The following is a 21,811-nucleotide window of genomic DNA, read 5'->3' as shown; positions in this document are numbered from 1 at the left end:
GTCAAAAACGTATTAAAATTCCAGTTTAAATCTTGGATTAACAATGATGGGAGTTTGTTGTGAGTCCTGATTAGTCAAAATGGGTCATAATTCTATGAATACACCGGAAAAAATACACAATAGCCTATACAGTATACACTGATCAGACACAGCTTTACGACCATGCTGACACTAATAACGTTCTGTTCCCAGACACCAGAGGACATGTCATATGTCTGTTCATTGATGAGTCACAGCTGTTTGGGAGGTTATAGTCCTCTTCACACAAAACTAGGTGACTATATAGAAGACCACACCTCTGCGACCTGGCTCCATGGGAGTTTCTTGAGCTGACAACATTCAGCTCGTCTTCCTGTCCCCTGCAGTCAGAGCAGCACTATTTTATGAAAGGACGACAAATATATCTGAAAAATTAAACTAGTGAGTTTCAGTGCAGTTCAATGAAGTAATTGAATAGATGGTGATGCAACCTATGTTTGAGTAGATATAAAATTTAGAACTGAAAGCTGTTTTTCATTTAGACTGTTACAGTTGAGTTTATAAGTCTATAATGTGGGGGAAAGAAACGTGGTAGTTTTTGGGGAGTAGGTAAAAGTTCAACTCATTTCAAAATGCCTGGGAGCACCACTGCTTTATACTGTGTTTATAAGAACTCTATGAATTAAAGAAGAGTCAGACCACAATGTTTTGGGTACAGTACATCAGCATTTATTCCATGCAGTTGTTTGCTCTGATTTTATTCCCTCAGATACTCATTGCACTGTACACTGGATAATACAGGAAACTGACAGGATTGGTTGATCATAATGCCATTCGACAGGAAAGGGAGTTCAGAATGAGAGTAACAAAGAAACAGGTGTCTGATAATATGGGATGAGGCATCATGATGTCCACAGTTAGACAATTTTACAGAAATTCAGATGTAAGTAACCAGTATTTTAAATAAAAACAAGAGAAAGGGATCACTGCAGACACGTAGAGATCAGCGTCACACATGCCTTCAGGATCTCCTTTACCCTGCTGTGACTGATTTATGGTTGGAAGTGATTCCCAACAATCTATGATAAAATAAAATAAAAAAATAGGAACATTTGATCTCGCTAATTACTACTGCTAATGATAATCTAAAGGATGAGTGGTCCCCTGCAGGGTCAAATGATATGACAATGCTTTTGTTCTACCGTACAAATACTGTCCTCATCCCATTTCAATTCATTGTGCTTCCATTAAATAATACTTTTCAGGAGAAATCGTAGCTCGTGACATTACTGAAGCTGCCAGAAATTAAAAAGGACGCTACTCCTTACCAGTCATTCAAAATAAATTAATTCAATAATCATGTAGGCCAGCTACAAAGAAACAAAAAGATCAAAATTAAATTAAAATGTCACAAAAAAAAAAGAAAATCATACTTCACAGGATATATGCCGGAAAGACAACGTTATTAACAGCTTGATCGGATCACCCAGTCATTACAATACACTAGGTTATTTCAAACGTAAACAAGAGTGAAGAAGAAGGTAGAAGGAGGCTCTTTGAAACGCAGCAGCTGCTTTCAGTAGCAGGTGTAAGCCTTTCCAGAGCTCTGAAGCAAAAAGTAGTTTATCCATCAGTACAATTTTAGATGCACCTAGTGCTCTAGGTTTTATGACTCACACCCTCCTGCGCTGTTCAATACTGATGTAATAGACATCACAGAGCATCCTGCTCATTTTAAACCAGTCGGCCGGTCATCAGTGACAACGGGACCTCGAGACTTAGCCCGAGCTGAGCGATAAGTTAAAGAGACAGAAAGAAAAAACAAAAATGTGTCACATTACATTTACATGTATATATACAGAAGTAACACTGAGATGAGGTTGCTGAAAACCAAGAGCAGCCGAGAGCTCTGTGGCCTCGTCTCTGGCTTATGTTCCTTATGCAGAACACTGGAGCCGACGTCTTGACATCATCAAATTCAACCCTGCCTGACTGTTTTTCAACTGCAAGATCAGTAAGGTGGATGACCGACTAAAATAATACAGAGAGAAAGAGGTGCAGTATCCACAGATGCAGTATCCCATTTCAAAGATGACAGACAAAAAAAAAAGTAATATTGCTGGGGTTCTGAGACTTTAACTGTTGGGAGGAACATGGGATAATATAACTCGGGAAGAAAAAAAGGGGATGAGATGACACGTTTACATAACACACGGAAAAGTTGTCTGTGTAACTGTCGCCATCTAGTGGCCACTGATATATTGCTCTCAACTGGCAACGCAAAACCTGAGCATTAAACCCCGGAAAAAGTCTACAAAAACTGGGAATTTTATGAAAGAATTTCAAAAATATAACCTCTACAATTAGCTGTTTGACACTCTAGCGCTGCTCTCCTCTAGCCACCAGCCACTGTGTCTGCGTCTAGCCAGCTAGACATCCCGGATCCTGAGCAACAAACCTCCCTCTTCACCTAGCGCCAGCCCACATTATTGCTGTTCCATTTACTACGTCACAGATAATAATTACCATACTTGGACACCAGACAGTAATGACTAACCTGCTAGAAAATGGTACATGGGACTTGCTCTACCTTGTGATTCAAAGAAATGCGATACTGCACCCGGACTGCACCTAAAATGGAATATGTCGCTACGTGACATTAACAACCGTTACCAGCTATAAAGGGTTGAACATCAAGGCTATCTGTAGGACCTTTTTAAAATATTCCTGCATGGTCCGTTATATGTGCCACTCGAAGAACATTCCTTCATACAATAATTGGTCCAGTCCAGTTTCACAGTCCTCGAACAGTCCTGAGATGAGACGTGAAACTGTTATGTCTAATGGAGAGGAAGGGACTTTGTGTTCACACGCATACACACACATACACAACTCCCTCGGTGACTCTGGTTGTGACATCTGATTGCTGATGATGACATGTCTAAGAGAGAGTATTCTTGTTGTTTTTCTTGTATTTTTCTTTAGCCTGTCAGCGAAGTGTTCCATCTCTGCTGCCCTGCTAGCTTGTCCACCTCATGCAGTCTTCGGGCAGCGTTCGTATTCATGAAAGTTGCGGTACGCATGCTTTGACAGTTGTGTGGGGAATCCTGACGTCGAGACGGTGGGTCTTAGGGAGAGACAGAGTCCAGTTGCGAGGCAGGTTGTTCATGCTGGTGTTCACACTGTTTCCATGAGATCCTTGCTCCCGACGTTAGCCGCCCAGGAGACACGGAGGAGGAGGAGGAGGAGGAGGAGGAGGAGGTGGAGGTGGGGTACCGGGGCTCTGCACTGTAAACTCATGATGAAGCAGGTTGGTCAGACTGCGGTAAGACAGATTGCTTGTCGTTTGGGGGGTTTCCTTCTAAGACAGTAAGGTGTTGAAAGCAGCTGCAGCCAGACGAAGGCTCGTAGTGATGTTCTTGTTCTGGGTCAGTCACCTGAGAGGACAACTACCGCAGCTACGCAACCCCACTACTGCTACCTGTCCACCTCAGACACGTTATCGTCATCACCTTCATCCAGTCCTTCTCAACACACATTAAGCTAATGCTTCAAAATGTCATTTTTTTTCTGTTCAGATCAGAGAACTTACAGAGGTCCTGAATTTACCTTCAAAACTCGGACAAAAATAAATTATGAATGTTAGACTATCTACTGTACATTATCATTCAAAAGGGAATCCCTGCCATGGGTTGCCTGGATGCTGGGCTAAGTGAGGGGGGGTTTTATGAAGGGAAAGGTATGGGTTGAGGGGTTCTAGGAGAGATTACGGGGGGACTTTGCTATAGGGAGCTTTGTTGTCCTCTTATTGCTGTGTTTTTTCTGCAGAGCAGAGTGGGACATGATGATGGCCTCCAGGCAGAAACAGAGCAGCGCCCCGGGGAGAGTTTCACCACGAGGACGGAGCCCCGGCTTTGTTGTTTCTAATGGTGGCATCGGAGCACTCGGCTTCAGACGTGTCACAGTCCGAGTCCCCGAACTGTAGCGGATTCTGAGAGAAGAACGAGAAAACGGAGAGAAACGTCAGCACAGATCCAGTATCAGGGATGGCTTTGGTCTTCATTATACTGAAATGTATAAAGATGACATCCATCATTTTTTTTTATCTATGGTCATTTTATTATCAACCCATCAAGCCACATGAAAGTCAAATTAATACATTAACCTTCAAAGTGTGTTTCTGACGTGGCTACACAAAAACATAGCTTGTGATTGTTGATTGTCACAGAGCTAATGCTGCTCTGTATTTATATATTTGACATTATTTCCATCTGTATAAAGACTAAGCTTAGGAGTCTGCACAGCCCTTACAGTGACATGCTGATGTTAAGAAGGTACAAAGTTTCCTGAATTCATATATAGTTTTGTGAGACAGGCCTCAACTAAAACGTCTCTAAAACCTTTCTGCTTCCCTTTAACAGCATCAATCCACGTACAAGTAAAGTTGCTGAGGTCCATCCTCATTTACTCTGACCCAGTAACACATAGTCTGATTCTTATACCTTTGAATTACCAAAAGCTAAAATTCTTTAGCTGCTTAGATATACTCATTTATTCTGAGCTATGATTCTGAGGATGTTGGTGTTCTCCAATAATTGAAATAACTTTCCAAAATTCACATGGCTAACGAGGCTAACATCCACTGACCTCGTAGCTGTGTTCGTCAGAGCACAGTTTTCCCAACGAGATCTGCGTCTTCACCCTGCGGACGGCGCACTCCTTGTCGGAGAGGCCGTCTGACTGGGTGGAGATGTCAATGGGGATGTCCGGCGTGTGCGACAGCAGCTCGTCCAGGTGCTCCTCCTGGCTGGCGCTCAGCCTCTCCAGGGGCCCGCTGTGCGAGTGGTCGCTGGTGTTTCCCTCCTCTCCGTCAGACACTGACAGGTTCTCTGAGCTGAAGGTGGAGTAGGACTGGAAGCTGCTCATGCAGCGGTGAGGTCTGTGAGGAAGAATAAAAGTTATTCAGAGCGGATCGTACCTGGTTCACTGTATTTGGGAATTTATCAGTGTTTCGGTTATTCCGTGGTGAAGGTGGTTTCTTTGCACCGCGTGATGTAACACAGTAAATGTCAAATTTGCAAACTCAATATTTTACCTCTGTCTCCTTGGAAACTCCACTTCACTATCCACCTCTCCCTCTTCTTCTTCAGATGACTCATCGCCACCCTGCAAGCGTGGAAATTGCAGCCGTTACTCCACGAAGAGGTAAAAAAGTTTCGTTAACACATTACACGTTCACCGATACCATGCGCTCACCTTCCTGAGTGGCCTGAGGGTGCGGGGCAGTGCAGAGGGCAGGTTGTGTGTGGGTTGAGAAGCATCCTGTCCCTGCGTCTCGGTCTTCTTTGCGGCGTCTCCGCCTGAGACCGAGTCTTTGTTGGGCGCCCCGGAAGCAGACTGGGAGCTTTCTTGGGTGTTGAGCAGCGAGTAGTGCGGCAGCTCTGGCTGGCTCGATGCGGGAGGGGTCTCCTGACAGTGTAGGCAGCCGGGGAAGGGGTGAGCCTGGCAGCAGGGACATAAAGAACCGGCGCCCGCACCCGGTACGGGGTTGGAGCTGGTGGACGAAGTCCGCTGTCGCGTGTCCGCGTCCACGGCGGTAGAAATGAGGTCGGGGCTGGAGCCGGAGACGCGGCGCTGCAGGTGGTCGGTCTGGGGGCTACGGAGGGCGGCCGCGGGTCCAAAGTAGCGCAAGTTGTTGGCACAGTTGACGACGGCCTCTTCGCGGCCTTTCAGCGGGAGGATGGGCCCCTCGGTCTGCGGTGGGATGTGGTGGTGGTGGTGGTGGTGGAATGGTTGTTCCTGGAGGGACTGGGTGTCTTCGGGCGCCCCGGCGACAGGCTTCAGCACGGCGGGGAACTCGCTGTGGCTCCCCTTACTGTTGGCGCGGCGGTGGCGAGGCTTGCTTCGGTAGCGGGTTTTGCCAGGAGGCGTGGAAACCTTTGGGCTGGCAGACAGTGGTGAGGGGGAGGGAAGAGGATCAACACTGGGGATGCCATCGGAGCGAAGCAAGTCTGGCCTGTGTGAAACAAATTACATTCATAAGATTAATAGAACATATTTACGGTAAATCTGTTCTCCATAGAAGTCTTCAACTAACACTTATCAAAGAATACTGGGACTTGTTAACGGGAAAAGTAAATCACACCTAGAATAACCTGTAAATGTTAATGGGGGCATAACAGTTAAAACAGAGATTATCTTGAATAACTGGTCTAAAGTTCAGACCTCTTTGTAGAAGGCATCCCAGGTTTATGGGAAATGCTTCCTTTCTTCTTGATGAGCTTCTCTACAGCGTTGGACCTGACGATGGGTCGGACCAGGTGACGCTTATAGGACCCGGGATATTTCTTCTCCACTGCTTGCTCTCTCCTGCAGGGAGGACAAGCATGAAATGACGTTCACATCAATACAGAGCAGCCCTCTCATTACTCTCATTACTCTCATTACTCCAGCCTCTAAAAGAAAGCTTACAAAGCTTTCTGAAACAAGTGTAGATTAGTGATATCGTGACCATGATCGACCCTTAGTTTCACAAGAGGAAGAAAAGCCAGATAAGTGGATTATAGGTCAGAGAACTGGTGACAAATAAATACATTTATTTGAGCTTCATTTTTTTTTTAAGTAACAACAACAGCAGCACAAAACGCTCCATTGTTGTGAATAGAAAACCAAAAGAGAAACTGGTTAACCTCACTTCACGATCATTATTTCAAATATCTGTTACTGGAAAGGACTTTGAGAAGGAGGAAATAACCAGTAAACCATTGTGATAAAATGTTCATCTCCGTACTTCATTAGTTCCTTCTCTCGGACCTCCAGCTGTAGCATAATGGCACTGAGCTCCATGTAAAGGTTGTTGGCTCTCTCCAGTTTCCTCTCGTAGTGCTCCCTGATGTCCAGAGCATGCCTGAGACGGTACAGAAAAATGCAGCCATAAATTTATGTACAAATCACCATCATGTCTTGCTTCCTGCAACATGTTTACTATCACCTTGTTTATCCCTCTTGCCCTCATTGCTAACACACCTGAGTTCATCCCTCCTGCGTCGGATCAGTTCCTCGTCCAGCCTGTGGATGCAGGTGCCTTCACTTTTGATCTTCTCGAAATGTTTCTTCACCTCCTCCCTCCATTCAGACTGTAATACAGATGAACAAAGTCAAAACGATGACTCCACGCTGCTGTTTAAGCTGAGGAAACTATAAATATAAATATCTAGCTTTTTTTGTGCTTCACCCTAAAGCACAACGTGTAACTATACCGTGACCTTTAATAATTTATTTTTAGAAACAGTCCAGACCTGAGACTTGAAGTAGGTCTCCTGAGGAGCTCCAAGAACGTCAGCAGAGGCAATGTCCAGATGTAGGAGAATCTGGCGAAACGAAGGCCTGTTCCTGGGCTTGCCCTGCCTGGAATCAATGAAAATCAGGAAGGACCGATGTATGCTCCTTGGCAATTTTTCATTGTTAACAATCAACTTTAAGTGCAAGGACAGCACTCAGCGGGCATCTCTGCTCACCATGTTTGCTTCATGAGGATTTTAAACCCATCCGGGCAGGTGGAGGGGACAGGGAGGTGAAGACTGTTGCTGCCGACGCCCCAAATGATGGCGGAGGAGTCCACGTCTTTGTAGGGAATCTCGCCAGTCAGCAGCTCCCATAACACAACTCCGAATGACCTGCAAAACACAAGACAGTTCTCACCAACGACATCACCAAATGAAAAACAGCAGAATTTCATTTTTACTTTAACCGGTTATGCAAACATTACAGTAACTGTTACATAATGAATGCGTCCTTAAATCGCAGAGTCATAGCTTACACTAGATGGTATTCACATCCAAATTGGAGGAAAGCCATAGAAATAACAATCGGCAGTAAATCCTGTTGTGTTGTGTGCCATGTCGCTACTCACCAGATGTCAACTTTTTCAGACACAGGCTCATTTCTTATCACTTCTGGGGCCATCCACGCCACTGTCCCCGCGAATGACATCTTTGTACTTTTGTCGCTGAGCTCTTTGGACGTTCCAAAGTCAGAGATTTTCACAGTGTCGTTGTGGGTGACCAAAACACTACAATGCAGCAAAAACAGCAAAGCCAGGCACTGTCAACATTATGGGATGAGCAGAGTAAAACCATTCAGACTGATGACACAGTTTTATCTGCGATATTACACTAGTTTTCTTAAAGGGTGAGTTGTTGTTTTTTTAAAAGCACTTAGGATCAATCTTTAAGCCTCAAACGCTCCGCTGTTACAAAAGCACATTTCTGCCTCTGAATCACCCCATTAGCTAAATGAGACTGACCTTTCCAGCACATTCAGCCTGCGATCATTCTGCTGACTAACACAGTGTTGGGTGGTGCTGCAGCATGATGATATTGATTAGAGAAAGAGGACTACAGTGTGCGGAGGATGAGACAGGAGGAGTACAATGAGACAGAACACTCTGTCTTACTCTCACGTTAGGAAAACTAGCCTTTATTTATTCTGAGAATGCCATTAGAGCTAATTTCTGAACCGTCCAGAGCTGAAAGGTTGAATTGTTGTTGCGGTTGCATTCTAAGAAATCTTAAACAAATCTGCTGAGCTCTTTTACTGAGCCTTGCAGATCAGCTTTAAGAGCGTGACCATGATGCTACTGCACGGGGTAACATACAGTTCCTTGTTACTGACACAATAGTAAATTAAGGGTCTTGAAGGGTCTAAGATATTGTTGTCTGGCAGCAGCAGAAAACTCACTTGGGAGACTTGAGATCTCTGTGGATGATCTTGTGAAGGTGTAGGTAGTTCATGCCGCTGGCGATGCCTGAGGCCCAGTCCACCAGCAGCCGGGGGGTCACTTTCCTCCCTGCCCTCAGCACCTCATACAGTTGGCCCTGGGCGCAATACTCCATGATGATGCAGTAACAGGGCGCCTGGGTGCACACACCCCTGAGACGGACGAAAAACATAAGAGACACATTTACAGATCAGAAGATCATCACGGTGTGAGAGTCCATTATAAGTCCAGTGACTGAAAAACAACAACACAGCATCAGGCTCTGACACAACAAGCCAATTAGTAGTTTGCTGGTATCGGTTTTTAACTCTAACTATGGCGACATGTCCTACATTTTTGTGAAGAAGGCACACATACAACTGTTTTTTCTTATTTTTTATCATCATCTCACCTGGATATTTTTGCAAAGACAGATTCATCTAGAATAAACAAACTATAGACCAACTAATGAGTCTGTTTAAGGAGAGCCGTGGACCTTTTTCTTTGTGTTCCAGTGCAGCCCTTTATTCCAGGACACTTTTGGCCACAGTCGGCCTTTGTTGTGGGTTTTGTGTTGCTGAGCCCTGACGTGCAAGGACGAGGACTTACTTGAAGCTGATGATGTTGGGATGCTTGAGCTTCCGCAGGTGTTTGATGTCCGTCTCCTTCTGCTCTCGCACCTTCTTGATGGCCACCTCCTCAGAGCGGAACTTGCCCAAGAAGACGGCTCCCTGCGCACCGCTGCCCAGCCACTGCAGCTCTGAGATCTCCTCAAACGGAACCTCCCACATGTCTGAAATTAAGTAAACGACATTTGGTAAATATGCCAACTACAGCTTAATGCTTTCTGTTGAACGTCTGTCTTTACTTTGTGCAGTATAAGAAATACACCTTCACACAATTCAATCGTCCGTATAGTAAAAATGAACCAGAGCTAGTTGGTTAGCTTAGCATAAAGTTTAGAAACAGGAGGAATCGGCTTGTTTGGCTCTGTTCAAAGTTTTAAAAAGTCTGTTCAACACTACATCTAAAGCTGAAACTGAGTAGCATGTTATATCTGTTTTGATGAGATATAAAAAGAAAGAATATTTTGATTTCTAAATGCATGTCTGGGTACAGATATGATGCAAGCACAAACGCGCACAACGCAAAGTAAGCACTAGTTATTGTAGTATTTGGCCATAAAACTGAAGCTCTGCAAAAAAAAAAGCTATAAATGTCTTAGGTAGCCAGTGACTCATGTGCTGTTCCATCATCATTATGTGGTTTTGGAGACAGTGTAGAGGAGAAGCTAAAACCTCTAGTCCGCTGGAAGCCTGGACAACCACAAAGACCCAGCCCAGCTCTGTCTGACCTCGACTTGTGTCCTGTAGCCTGCGTGTCCAGCCTGAACAGGCAGCCCTGCAGCAAGGTGAGTCTACCTTTACCATGACCTCAATTCAAACTGACAGCTGTGCAGCTCAGCTCAAAAAAACAATAGGGCGAATGGCTATTTGATTACGGTTTCAGAGTACAGTGGGAGCGACAAGAGGGAATCTTTAGTTTGTTTCTCAGAAATCCTACAGCGACAAGGACGTTTGAGGTAAACACACATCATTTATTTAGGTAAAGCGATGCCATGTAGAAATATGAAGCTCGGCGCTTACCTTGCTGTTGTAGCTTGTATTCCGTTGAATATGTCTTTCCTATGATGTTCCAGACAGGCCGGAGGCAGCCGAACAGACCCTCCAAGAAGCCCCCGGACCCGGGCCCTCCTCTTTGGAAGTGCAGCTTGATGTCGTCGTGGTGATGCGGGTGGCTCGGCCTGCCGTCTCCGTTGTGTCCCACGGGACAGTCCCCTTCTCCCGTGTGCTCGTCCATGCCGCTGACACACCCGCCGTGCTCACAGGACCCCGGCGACACGGCCTCCTCGTGCTCCTGCAGCTGGAGCACGCTGTTGTCGAAGTGGCCGCCCTCGCTCCGCATCGAGTCCACGCTCAAGGCGATGTTCTGCGGGCTGACGCCCCCCAGCACCGAGTCCTCATCCTGGCCGGGGGTCTGCAGCGTCTGCAGGGGGACGGGCAGGTGCGACGGCGGGGCGAGGTCCGTGATAATTTGAGGGGGTAAGTTAGGGGGAGGGGCCTGAGGAGGCTGGGGTTGGGAGTTGGGCGAGTTTGATTTCTTGATGGTGTCCCCGACCACAGTGAGTTTGAGCTCCTCCTTCAGCTTGCCCACCAGCAGACTGGGGCAGGAAGTCCAAGAGAGCACCTCGGGGGAGCTGCCCATGGTGTCGTGCATGTGCATGGGCTGCCAAGTGGGGATGAGTGGGACGTGTCCTAACACACTGGTTTGTCTGAATGCAGAAAATCACCTGCAGAGCAACAGGGAGACAAAGGTTAATTCAATTATAAAATACACAGAAAAGAAACACACTTAACACATAAAATGCAGATTTATTATTTTAAAAAAATCTATTTAAATGACTGCATAACATAGCTGAGGCCATGATGCGACCTTTTTACTTCCACACAGAGAAATGCAATCCTCTCATAGATTGGGGATTGAGAGAGCTTACATTAATGGTTATTATTTTTATATGGAGTTAATACACAGCAGAGTGAATGATGACGGAAAGGCTTTAAATCTGTAACCAAATTAAAAAAAAGAAAATCTTTAGCAACTAATGCCATTCTGTGAAATCTGTAGGAAACAAACCAATCACTACAACTCACAACCGAGGCTTTTCTATGATCTCCGTGAAGCAGTAACGGTATAGAAGGGATTAATGGTCTTGCCGCGTATTGAAACTGCTGAGAGAAGAACATATGGCAAACGCAGCGAATTCTCGAAGCTAAACCTTTAGCCCCACCACAGCACCACAGGGCCAGGAAGCCGCAGAGCAAACACACCAGGAGAAAATCTTTACCATCTTAATATATCTACTAGTGTTACACATGGCACGGCTCGGCCAGGGTCAAAGGAAGGACACGACGTTTATAAAGGAGACGAGTCTAAACACACGAGGAGCAGGCAAATCCTCCGCCGCAGTAATTCTATATTGATACAGTTTTACAGATAGAAAGGAGGGGAGTTATATTTGGACAACACAGGAAATGAAAAACCCCAAAAAATAAATCCTGATACCACTGACGATGACTGCGCACTGATAAATTTAGATAATCTAAAAGTGTATTAATCCGAACTTGGATGTCACCTCCGTTCACAAATAGCAATAACAGATTTTTCAAACATGGAGTGAGCTCGGTGCAAATAAACCTGTTGGATTTAGTCGAGCAAGAATAAACCAAGGCGGGAAAAAAAATGTCAACTTTATCGCCATCTACCAGCTATTTACATCTCACAGCTGTCCTCAATGAATGAAACTGGTCCAGGTGACTCGAGTGGGGAGGTGTGATCGTATTATAACAGCAGTCCAATTAAACCCGATCATGAACATGAGGCTGAGAGCACATTAAAAACTAGTAAGTGGACTTTGAGTGGAGTAAAAACTTTCACGACTGTGTTAAAAATATCAAGTTAATGATACATTTTTATGCATCCCCCAGACTTAAACGCATTACTCTGCTGATCCTAAACACCTGCCACTAATTCAGTAACAGCTTGGTGTTGCTGATATTGGGGAACATGAATCAAACATGAGTCAAAACTACATTTGTTGGGGACTATTTTTAGAGGTGGATTAATCCACATTTGACGCTCTAATTTGTATTTACGGCAGGTGGATGGCGGGGATGGCGATATTCACATCGTCGTGTCACCTATGTGCAACACTAGGTCTTTTGAGACATAAACAAAGGGAAATCAAATGCTGTTTTCTTTTAATTTTTATGTGTTGGAAACTGCTGATCTCTATTTATTTAACGCAGTGTTTGTCTTATTATAGCGTCTGTCACCAAATTATTCTTTTAGCTTTTAGATGTAGAAAACATAATAATCTCTTCATGGTCTTCAGGTTGAGGTGAGTTGAGGTGTATTGGTGTGGATCGTTGCATGTTGCAACACTAGAAGCTCCCAAAGCTGAAAATGTTCAAATCCTCCACACGGGTGTCTTAATTTGCTGCAAGTGTAGCACACACTGTGTTTTCAGACAAACAGATGGCCATCTTGCCACAGTCTGGCTGCGCTCGTTTCTCAATCTCGGTAAAAAAGAAAACTGCACAAAGGAGTGAATCAATTGCTGTGTGAATGACACTCAAGTTTTTTTTTTTTTTTTTTTCCTCCTTTAAACACTCGAGGACAAAGCTTTAGAAATTCAATCATGTTTCGGTAGAAAACAGTGTGGGACACAGTGAGAAAGCTACAGTGAGCGCAGATCAAAGTCCACGAGGGAGGAGACAGAGGCAGAAGCAGTGACATGGCTCCGTGTTACGTGGAAGTTTCCTGAGGGAGAGAGGACGGTCGCGTAGTCCGGTCGAAAACACACAAGGTTTATGTTGCCTGCTGCAGAGATCAGCAAGCTTGAAGTGTTCCACTTGGCACAGGTCAAAGTACAACCAAGCCCTGATCCCGCTGATGCAGAATAGGTTAGCTGCTAAACTGTGACAAAGCTACCGACAACCCGGAGTCCTGACCCCAAAACGTACCTTTAAGCACACCTGTGTTTCACTTGACTAAAGAACGAATATGGGGAAATAACAAGGGCGATAAAACGTCTTGAGAGGGACTCAAACCGGACGTGCTCATAGTTATACAGGCTACGCGTCCCAGTCCGCCGGTCCGCACACAGGATGCTGTGCGCATGGTCGTGCAGATGCATGTACTGTATCGGTGTGCGTCCACTGGGGGTAACCTGAGTGCTGTGAGAGTGTGGTGGCTGCCAGGAGCTCATCTATAATGCAGGGCCGTCTCTAAGCAGGCTGCTGAGAGTGCAGGGGAAGGAGAGAACGCTCTCTCAGGTATCCAATAAATCCGTCCCTTCCAAAGCGGAGACAAACGAGCTGCGCGAGTAGAGGCCACGCTGTAATTCCACCTCGCTAACAATTCTCAGAACTGGCCTTCTGACGTGGGCCACGGTGGGTGGATGTGGTCGGTTGGACAGGAGCACGCAGGTTGAAGATGCAGCCCCACACACACTGTAACCGAGGTGAAACGCAACAATTACACTTCCTGAGAGAAAACGTGATGCCTTTAGTCCTTTTTATGCATCTCTTGAAGTCTATGCATCCATGTCCGATGCCAGGAACAGGAAACAGACCTCTGATCAGTTCCATTAATCTCTAACGGAAAATCTCTATGGGTATAGAACACCATGAATAATGTCTGCGCCTGATCGAGAAGGACTCGGGGTTTCGTTTACACAGTCATTTATTTACAGGACTTTCCGAAAGTGATCACGGCCGTGGAAAAGGACACACCGGCCGTCCCTCAGACGGTGTGATAAAGTGGAATAAAGTGGATGCGGCTTCAGAGAAAGACACAATATGTAGTTGAGGGAATAACATGAAGACAGAGGGGAAAGAGAGCTACACGGGAAGAGAGAGAGAAATTATCAGGGGCTGATCCTTTAATCCCTCTACAGGGCTCTAGAGACATGCTTGTACACACACACACACACACAGACCCTATTCAACCCTCCCCCTTCTTTTATCCTTTACATACTTCCTTTCATTTCTGGCCCCTCTAAAGGCGACCGAGCATCAATCACCAACGCAATATGATGTGTTTATTTTTAGGATACATCCACAAGGATATGGAAAAGTAACGGCCAAGACCATCCTCGCTGCGAGTGTTACTGTACCACTCTGTATTTGTGTGTGTACACAGCAGCTGGTGGTGCAGGAGGGGTGGTGGTGGTGGTGGGGGGGATCAGGTTCAGGGAACACACATGCTCACACACACATGCCCGGGGCGTGTCTGGCAATATCCAATAATCCCACTACTCCCACCAATCCACTGGGGAAGGCAGTTTTTTTTTTTTTTTTTTTTTTTTTGTATCGCTCAGCAAACGCCAGCGTGCGCGTCCAGATTGTGTTTCAGACGGACTGAAGAAGAACCTCCGCAGAACGGCAACGCTGCATCCGTGGCACCTTTAACATAAACATCCGCGCTCGCGCTCACCAACAGCATCTGCGTCCCCGCCGCTCTGCTCCTCATTAAGAGGAGCCCTGCTGGGACCCACATGGGGAAACCTCCCTTCAGGTGACAGCTGCGCCACCAACAAAGAACCAATTTAGCCCCCTGTCCCACCTCATCGTTCACACGTTACCATGTCAACACAGCATCCATCCTGACCTTCTGCTACCGGTCGCACTCAATCTCATCCAACATTCAGGTTTCGAGAGGCCAGGGGCCTGAAGGCTGCTGCTGCGCCGGCAAAGTAGTTTTGCTTAAATAACATGGATTGAAAAACTACTCAAAATAGTGCTTTGCATCCGTCGATCATTTCTGAATTTGTTTTGAACAAGACAAACATGCAAACAACACTTAAAATAACGTTAAAAAATAAAGATGGAAACAGATTAACTTCAAAACAAAAAAAAAAATCTTTCCAACAGATTCTCCACTCAGCGGCCGCCAATTTGCACATGTCGAACGTAAAAGCATATTTCTTATCTGATCATTTTATTCAGCGTCCTTGTAAAGAGCTGAGTTGGAATCTCTGAATCACCAGAAGGAGTTCGACCGGATTACAGAAACATTTCCCGTGTAAACGAAGCCAGTCGTCCTCTCATTTCTGGAAGGAATTATAAATACCTGCACCAGACCGTTTCCATCCCTCCGGATCGCCTCTCTCGAAACAAACTATGTGAAAAGCAGATGGCGAGAGCAGCCCTGGTCACTCCACCGAGCATGTGACTGTCTGTTATTCTGGGTCATAGTTGAACAGTTGAACTCTGATATCTGCACTCGTTCCCCCCCAGTCAACGCAGACTATAGACTTTCATGGAAGTTGTCCACAAAGAATGTTATGAAACACATGCCTGGAAAAAAAAAAATGTCGTAGACACATTTTTAAGATTTTAACTATTTCGACACCTCAGAAATGCGACTCTGGCGACGGAGATGCCCAGTCCTGATTTGACTGTCGGGGACGCGGGCAGCTGTCTAAATCAGCTTTCCCTCGCTACGGTGGCCATGAGTCCTGCCAGAGGGGATTGGACAGTCTGCTGTAGGTGGGTGAAAGTAATAATCTGCGGGTGCGGCGAGAGCGGTGGATGGGAAAATAAACAAATTCTGGCACAGAGCTCTGGCATCTGCCGTCACATGGCTGACATTTCCCTATAATCCCTCTTTCTTCATTTTCTGGCTCCCTCAGATGACTAACCTGTGCTGACTTCAATACCTGGTGATGGCTGGAAGGGGGGAGAGCAGGCCACGAAACCATAATCCTTGCCCACCTTTCTGCATGTTCAGGGTTTGACTGATGTTGCCGGGCAAATAGGAGCAAGGTCAAAGCTACTGCAGGAGCCACAGGGAAAGTGCCAGGTGTGATCATGCGTAATACGGTGTTTTGTTGTGAAGGCTGGACTGAAACCGATGAATGAAGCTCCCGCCGAGAGCCAGAGGACAGGAAGATGAAAGGGAGCATAAAAGCAAAACTGAAATGTTTGTCAGTGAGAGTAAAAATCCAAGTTCGAACCCTCCCAGCTCCCGCTTGACCGTCGCGTTCGAGAGGAATCTCGGATACAGAATTAACACGACGGTGAATCACTTTCACAGCAAACACACATCACTTGCGCCTTAAATAGTCTCAGCTGGTACCAGCCGGAACCGGAGAAAATAAATAACTGGAGAAAAGAGTGTGCGCCATCGACACGTCACACACTCCAGCCTCCAGCCTCGTTCTCCGAGCCCTCAGCGAGGCTGCAGCCCGCGCTGCGAGCAGGACACGCGGCCTCAAATCCCAAACTGTCAAGCCTCCTCTGAAAAGCTCACGAGACTCCGATGCGGGCCTCTTTAGTCAAGCAGAGCCTTTGCTCCCGGTGATGCACGGCAATAAAGCTTTACAGAGATCTACTTATGAATACTAACCAGATCCATCCGGATATAGGATGAATTCAAAGAGACAGAAAGGGATGGTGGGGCCAAGGAGACAGTGGAGAAAGAGGCCGGCGCAGAGAAAGGAAGATGAAGAAAAAGCAGATTAGGGAGACGAAAAGGCACACAGAGGCCCGTGAATGAGGGAGATATGGTCTAAAAATGCTCTTGAGGGAGACAGAAAAAAAAGAGTGAAAGCGAAGGGATGAAATGGAAAAAGAGAAACTGCTACAGTGGCTGCTTGCGGCGTGATACAGTACCGACCACGCTCCAATGGGAAAGACTCCCAGAGCGACAACAAAGGACACAAGAGGAGCCGGCTCCATGTGAACTGGGCCTGTCTGCCCTGCACGACCAGGAGACAGCAGCGCACTCGCGCACACACACGCACACACACACACACACACACACACACACACACACAAACACTGCACACCAGAGCAGCTGCTGCCACAACAATTCCCCTTGTGCTCTTTTAATAGGGACGGCCTGCCTGGCCCGCCAACAAGGAGAGAGACAGACACACACACACACACACACAAAAAGTGACACAACAGACAAACATGCATATTGCGGGAGAATGGCTGTGACTGACACCATATTAAAGGCTGCAATAAGAAAACATGCAAAGCTACCGAGCAAACAAATAATAATAATAAAAAAAATTTAAAAAAGTGGGGCATGTGAGTCTAATGGGAGCAAGTGTGTTGCCGCTGTGCTACATGTTCTTCCTCCTGACTGACGACGGACTCAGCCAAAGCAGAATGCAAAGGAAAATCAATACACATTAGTGCTACTGTTAGCTGCTGGCTGCGTACTATCCCCGCTTGAAAACACATGTAAATCTACACTCAAATGGCAAAGGCCTCGTGAACATAATTACGCAGCCATTTCTTTCTTTTTTTTTTTTTTTTTTTTCTTTTAAATGTCCTGTGCAGAAAAGGATGGATGAGTAGATGGGCACAGCGCTCCCCTCCTCCATCCATCCATCCGTCCGTCCGTCCTCCCGTCCCTCTCCTCTAAAGCTCGGCTGCTGGCTACTCATCCTGTGTAGTTACATAAACATGCTTAGCAGCGGAGGACAGAGGTGGGCACACACTGAGCGCTCCCGCTGCCAAGCGAATAAAGGGACGGATGAAGATGCAAAGCGGGGAGGAAAAGTCTGAGATGGTGATGAGGCCGTCGGGTGGACGAGTTAATTTAGGTTGAATAAAACGCCTGTGGAAGGAAAGTCGATGTGATTTGTGCACATACTGAACTGCCCGTGGCTGTACACAACGCGCACACACACACACACGTGTGTCCCAGAAAAGTCGGTCATCTTTGACCAGTGGCGTTGCAGTGTCTCAAAGGGTGCGTTAGTTTCGTTCGGCCGCAAAGCTGAAGAAGCAAGAGGTCACTTCTATACCTTTCCATACATCCCCACCTGTCCTTCAGAGGGCACGCAGAAGTGCTGCATCAAAAAACAGCAGCAGCGTCACAGCTGAGCTTAAAATAGCTCCTGCACGCACCGACGCACGACCGCCCGACACAGTCCTGCACCACGGCTACTGAACAAACACCGACACGTGATCCCGACCGCAAACAGCACAAACATACACACACAAGACGAGACAAAGTCTCCTCGCGGAAATGCGACGCGTAATTGAAAAATTAACTGCGAACGACCGGAAGGCGAGCGGGAGAAGTATCATCACAACACACTGCTCCCGCTCAGATGAGCGGCAAAGACACAGCATCAGCAGATTACTCACAGCGTACAGAGCTCAGATTCATGGTCCTCTCTCAGCTCTGAGGCAGGAAGAAGAGAAGAGAAAAAAAAAAAAAAAAAAAAAAAAAAAGCCGGACGAGAAGAACTGAACGGATGGTCGGGATGCGAGAGAGAGGAAAAAAAAAAAAGCAAGAAAAGGCAGCGGGGATGAAGGGAGAGAGAGAGAGAGGCTGCAGAATCACAGACATTCCTCTAACTCGCGCAGCACCTGGGCTGTGAGTGGGTGGGCGGCATCGTCACCGGCTCGCTGAAGACCTGCTCACGTCACACTTTTCATGAATGGAGCTGTCTGACGCAGGGAGGACGCGGCTCAAAGAGCAGAGGAGGTAGAGTTGAGGAGGAGTGGGGGGGGGGGGGGGGGCTGGTGGGGCGGAGCTTTCTGCACAGACTCGGAGAGGAGGAGCGACGAGAGATGAAGAGGAAAGCGGTGGAGGAGGGATGGAGGATGGGGAGGATGGGGAGGACGGGGAGGATGGGGATGGAGGGGGGGGGCATTTCAAAGCAGCACCAGCTGGGAACAGCAGGTTAGGCTGCGGTGGCGTCTCTGTAAGTAGGACAGACTGTTTCTGCGCAAGAGAAAATCCCCTTCGTACCAAATCAGAAATCAGTTCTCTCAAAGCCAATTGTATTAACATTCCACATGACTGCGGGCCGCGTCCGGCACGGACGACCCATTTGTGACGCGACGTTTCAAAACAACATCTGCAAAATACTCTGAGCAAAACCTATTGATAACGTACAGTCACGTGTGGTGGCACCAGAGAACGCAGCAACAGTGTTTTGTTTCTTTGTTTTACTTTCAGGCTTTTTAAATGTGTAAATATGTGGTGTTTTCGCCTCCGTCCTTTGCACAGTCACTGTTGAGGGTCACTTGAACAACCAAAGCACATTACAGACTTAGTAGAGTTTTTGTCACCTGAATTATAACAAACAATCTCGAGTTAATTAAGGTCACAACCAAACAGTCGCACACATAGAGCGCACGGCTATGCAAACAGAGGGAGTCGCGCAGGTCAGACTTGTTCCTGGAGTTAAATAAACTACCGAGGTGTGAACGCAGTCGTCAAATACGCTAATAAATACTCGACGGCTGTAAAATGTTTTTGCATGTTTACAGTCAACTGATCTGCAGCTGTTTTTATATAAATTATAAAATGCTTCTCCACGCAGTTTCTAGACATTATTGGTGTATTCACAAAGATGCTCCACGTATAGAAAAACCAACAAGAGCAGGTAGAAGTCAAAACCTTATAATCACAAACAGACAAACAGAACCACATTTACTGAAAATGGATAAGATAAAATATTAACTGGCAAAAAGAGATCATCAAAAACTGCGGGAGTCAATGTCAAAGGGCTTAAATGAAGTTCTAGCTTCAGGACTAAAAGGCTGTGAGAGCTGGAGAAAAAATCAAAAGGTCAGACACTGAATGTCAGGGGAGTCCTTCTTTTCTCCCTCCAAAAGGTCTTTAAATGTCTCTCACTAACTCGGACAGTCTCCCCTCATTGTGCCGAGTTATCAACACTCCGTTCAGTCAATCTACGTGCCAGCACGTGCCTTCCGATCTGCACACGAGAGCGTGTTTTTGTGTGCGCATACTGACCTGTCAGGTGGTTCCTGAGCATCTCAGAGGTCAGCGGACTGAGCTCTCGGTTCACGTCGGTCTCGTTCTTGCTTCGTAGCTGCACACAAACACACACAGAGCAGGGGAGACGGTTCATACTGAGTGAATGAAAAGTGCGGCTGGAGGTACTGAATCTGCAGCATTTCAAAAAAATGACATCCAATCAATGCAGCAGATGAGTCGACAGATAATCAAAAAAGGCCGGTGAGGAAAGGGGGAAGAGGAAAGGCAGAGATTGGGACGGACTGCAACCAGAGGGGGGGGGGGCACGTCAGAAAAGACTGTCGACTGTGAGGGAGGTCTGAAAGGAATCGCTCGGGGAACAGATGCTCCCCCTAGTGCTCTCGTTTCAAGCCCTAACCTCTGGGGACAACGGAGATGGGGAGGGGCAGCAGGAATGTAATGATGCGTGGAGAGCGAAGGGGGTTGGGATATCGGAGCGCCAATCTCGGTTGTAAAGCCACACCCCAGCAGGAGACCCTGCCAGAAGAGGAGGAGGAGGAGGAGGAGGAGGAGGAGGAGGTGGAGGTCTGGTATCCTGAGGCGAGGAGGCCGCAGAGGCGTCCAAACAGTGACTATAAATGGCGTGAAATGACAGTGAAATGAGTCACGGCGCAGACCGTCGTGGATGCTGGAGCTTACGGGGCCGATATTAGGGCACGGGGAGTGTATCCTGGATCTGATAAAACTACACCTATGTCAACAGTTCTTCTGGCGCCGAAGGAAACGAGAGTATGTGCAAACTGGAACTGTCACCGGTGCTGCTGTTGTTGTTGTTGAAGATACGCGCCTGTATACACGAAACACAGCGGGGAAATTCCCAAAAATAGGAGCCCTGGTTTAATATTGACAGAGAGACTTCAGATATCCACATAACAGTGGAATTCAAACGGTTGATCTGTTTGCTCAGCGCGAACATCAAACTCTGCTCCAAAGGTCAGTCGATCACATGTCTACGTGCCCGCGTGGAGTCGTCAAGAACAGAGATGAAAAACTTTTCAAGCTGCTACCGTCAGTTCAACTGTGATGCCAGATAAGACGGTGTCAAGGGTTGTCCTGCACTTATGTAAAAACCCTTCCACGACAAATGCCGCACAAGTTTATAAGAAGTTGACTTTTAAATTGAAGAGTTTCTGTACAATGTTTTCTTATTAATGAAATAAAAATGTGAGGTCTTATAGTTTATGTAAGTGTCCCAGATTAAATGTCGTATCTTAACACGTGCGCTGACTCACAACACGTAATTAAAACTTGATTACACACCTTTGTTTTTATATCAGCAGTTAAATAAATTTACCGCCGGATAACAAAGCAGTTTACTTCGCGGTGTCTTTAAAGATGCAATATTGTTGTACACCTTATACCTTTGAGTACAGTGTCACTTTAAAAAAAAAAAACACTTATAATACTGTAAGCTGTGGCAGGATCAAATCTAAAATTTTAATTAAAAATTTGCCTTGTTTCCTCATTAAATTTCCTCCACGGACTTCTTCTAAGTAATTTATTTAAGATTAATTAAAGGTTTTAATTTCACTCAGGCAGCTGAAATCTGAGCGTATTTGTTTCTAGTATAATCACTGCTCCTTAAAACAGACGGCGGCCTTCAGCGCAGCTCATCCACTGACAAAGACAAAATGAGGAAAGAGTAGCTGCAGCTTGAATCACAAGCAAATACAAAGTGGATAATGCTAAATTTAAGGA

General features: G+C 46.3%; 1 protein-coding gene across 4 annotated transcripts in view; it reads right to left on the bottom strand.

The window, feature by feature from the left end:
* Positions 1-685: 685 nt before the first annotated feature.
* Positions 686-21,811, bottom strand: part of si:ch211-45c16.2 (mitogen-activated protein kinase kinase kinase 13) — a 30,880-nt gene continuing 9,754 nt past the window's right edge. The window contains exons 2-15 of one of the 4 annotated variants that reach the window (XM_047600927.1): positions 20,090-20,168; positions 10,384-11,087; positions 9,347-9,530; positions 8,719-8,910; positions 7,892-8,050; positions 7,497-7,655; positions 7,278-7,386; positions 7,006-7,115; positions 6,770-6,886; positions 6,205-6,348; positions 5,236-5,995; positions 5,075-5,145; positions 4,627-4,918; positions 686-3,970 (exon numbers count right to left, since the gene is read on the bottom strand). In XM_047600927.1, coding sequence (XP_047456883.1) covers positions 3,869-3,970; positions 4,627-4,918; positions 5,075-5,145; positions 5,236-5,995; positions 6,205-6,348; positions 6,770-6,886; positions 7,006-7,115; positions 7,278-7,386; positions 7,497-7,655; positions 7,892-8,050; positions 8,719-8,910; positions 9,347-9,530; positions 10,384-11,020 — 3,036 coding nt within the window. In that variant the 5' untranslated portion in view covers positions 11,021-11,087; positions 20,090-20,168 and the 3' untranslated portion in view covers positions 686-3,868. The other 3 variants (XM_047600928.1, XM_047600929.1, XM_047600930.1) reach the window with 3 other exon arrangements.

This window comes from Mugil cephalus, chromosome 12 (genome assembly GCF_022458985.1).
Source record: "Mugil cephalus isolate CIBA_MC_2020 chromosome 12, CIBA_Mcephalus_1.1, whole genome shotgun sequence".
NCBI lineage: Eukaryota > Metazoa > Chordata > Actinopteri > Mugiliformes > Mugilidae > Mugil > Mugil cephalus.
The sequence above is the reverse complement of the archived record's forward strand: the minus strand, read 5'-3'. Positions and strand labels throughout refer to the sequence as shown.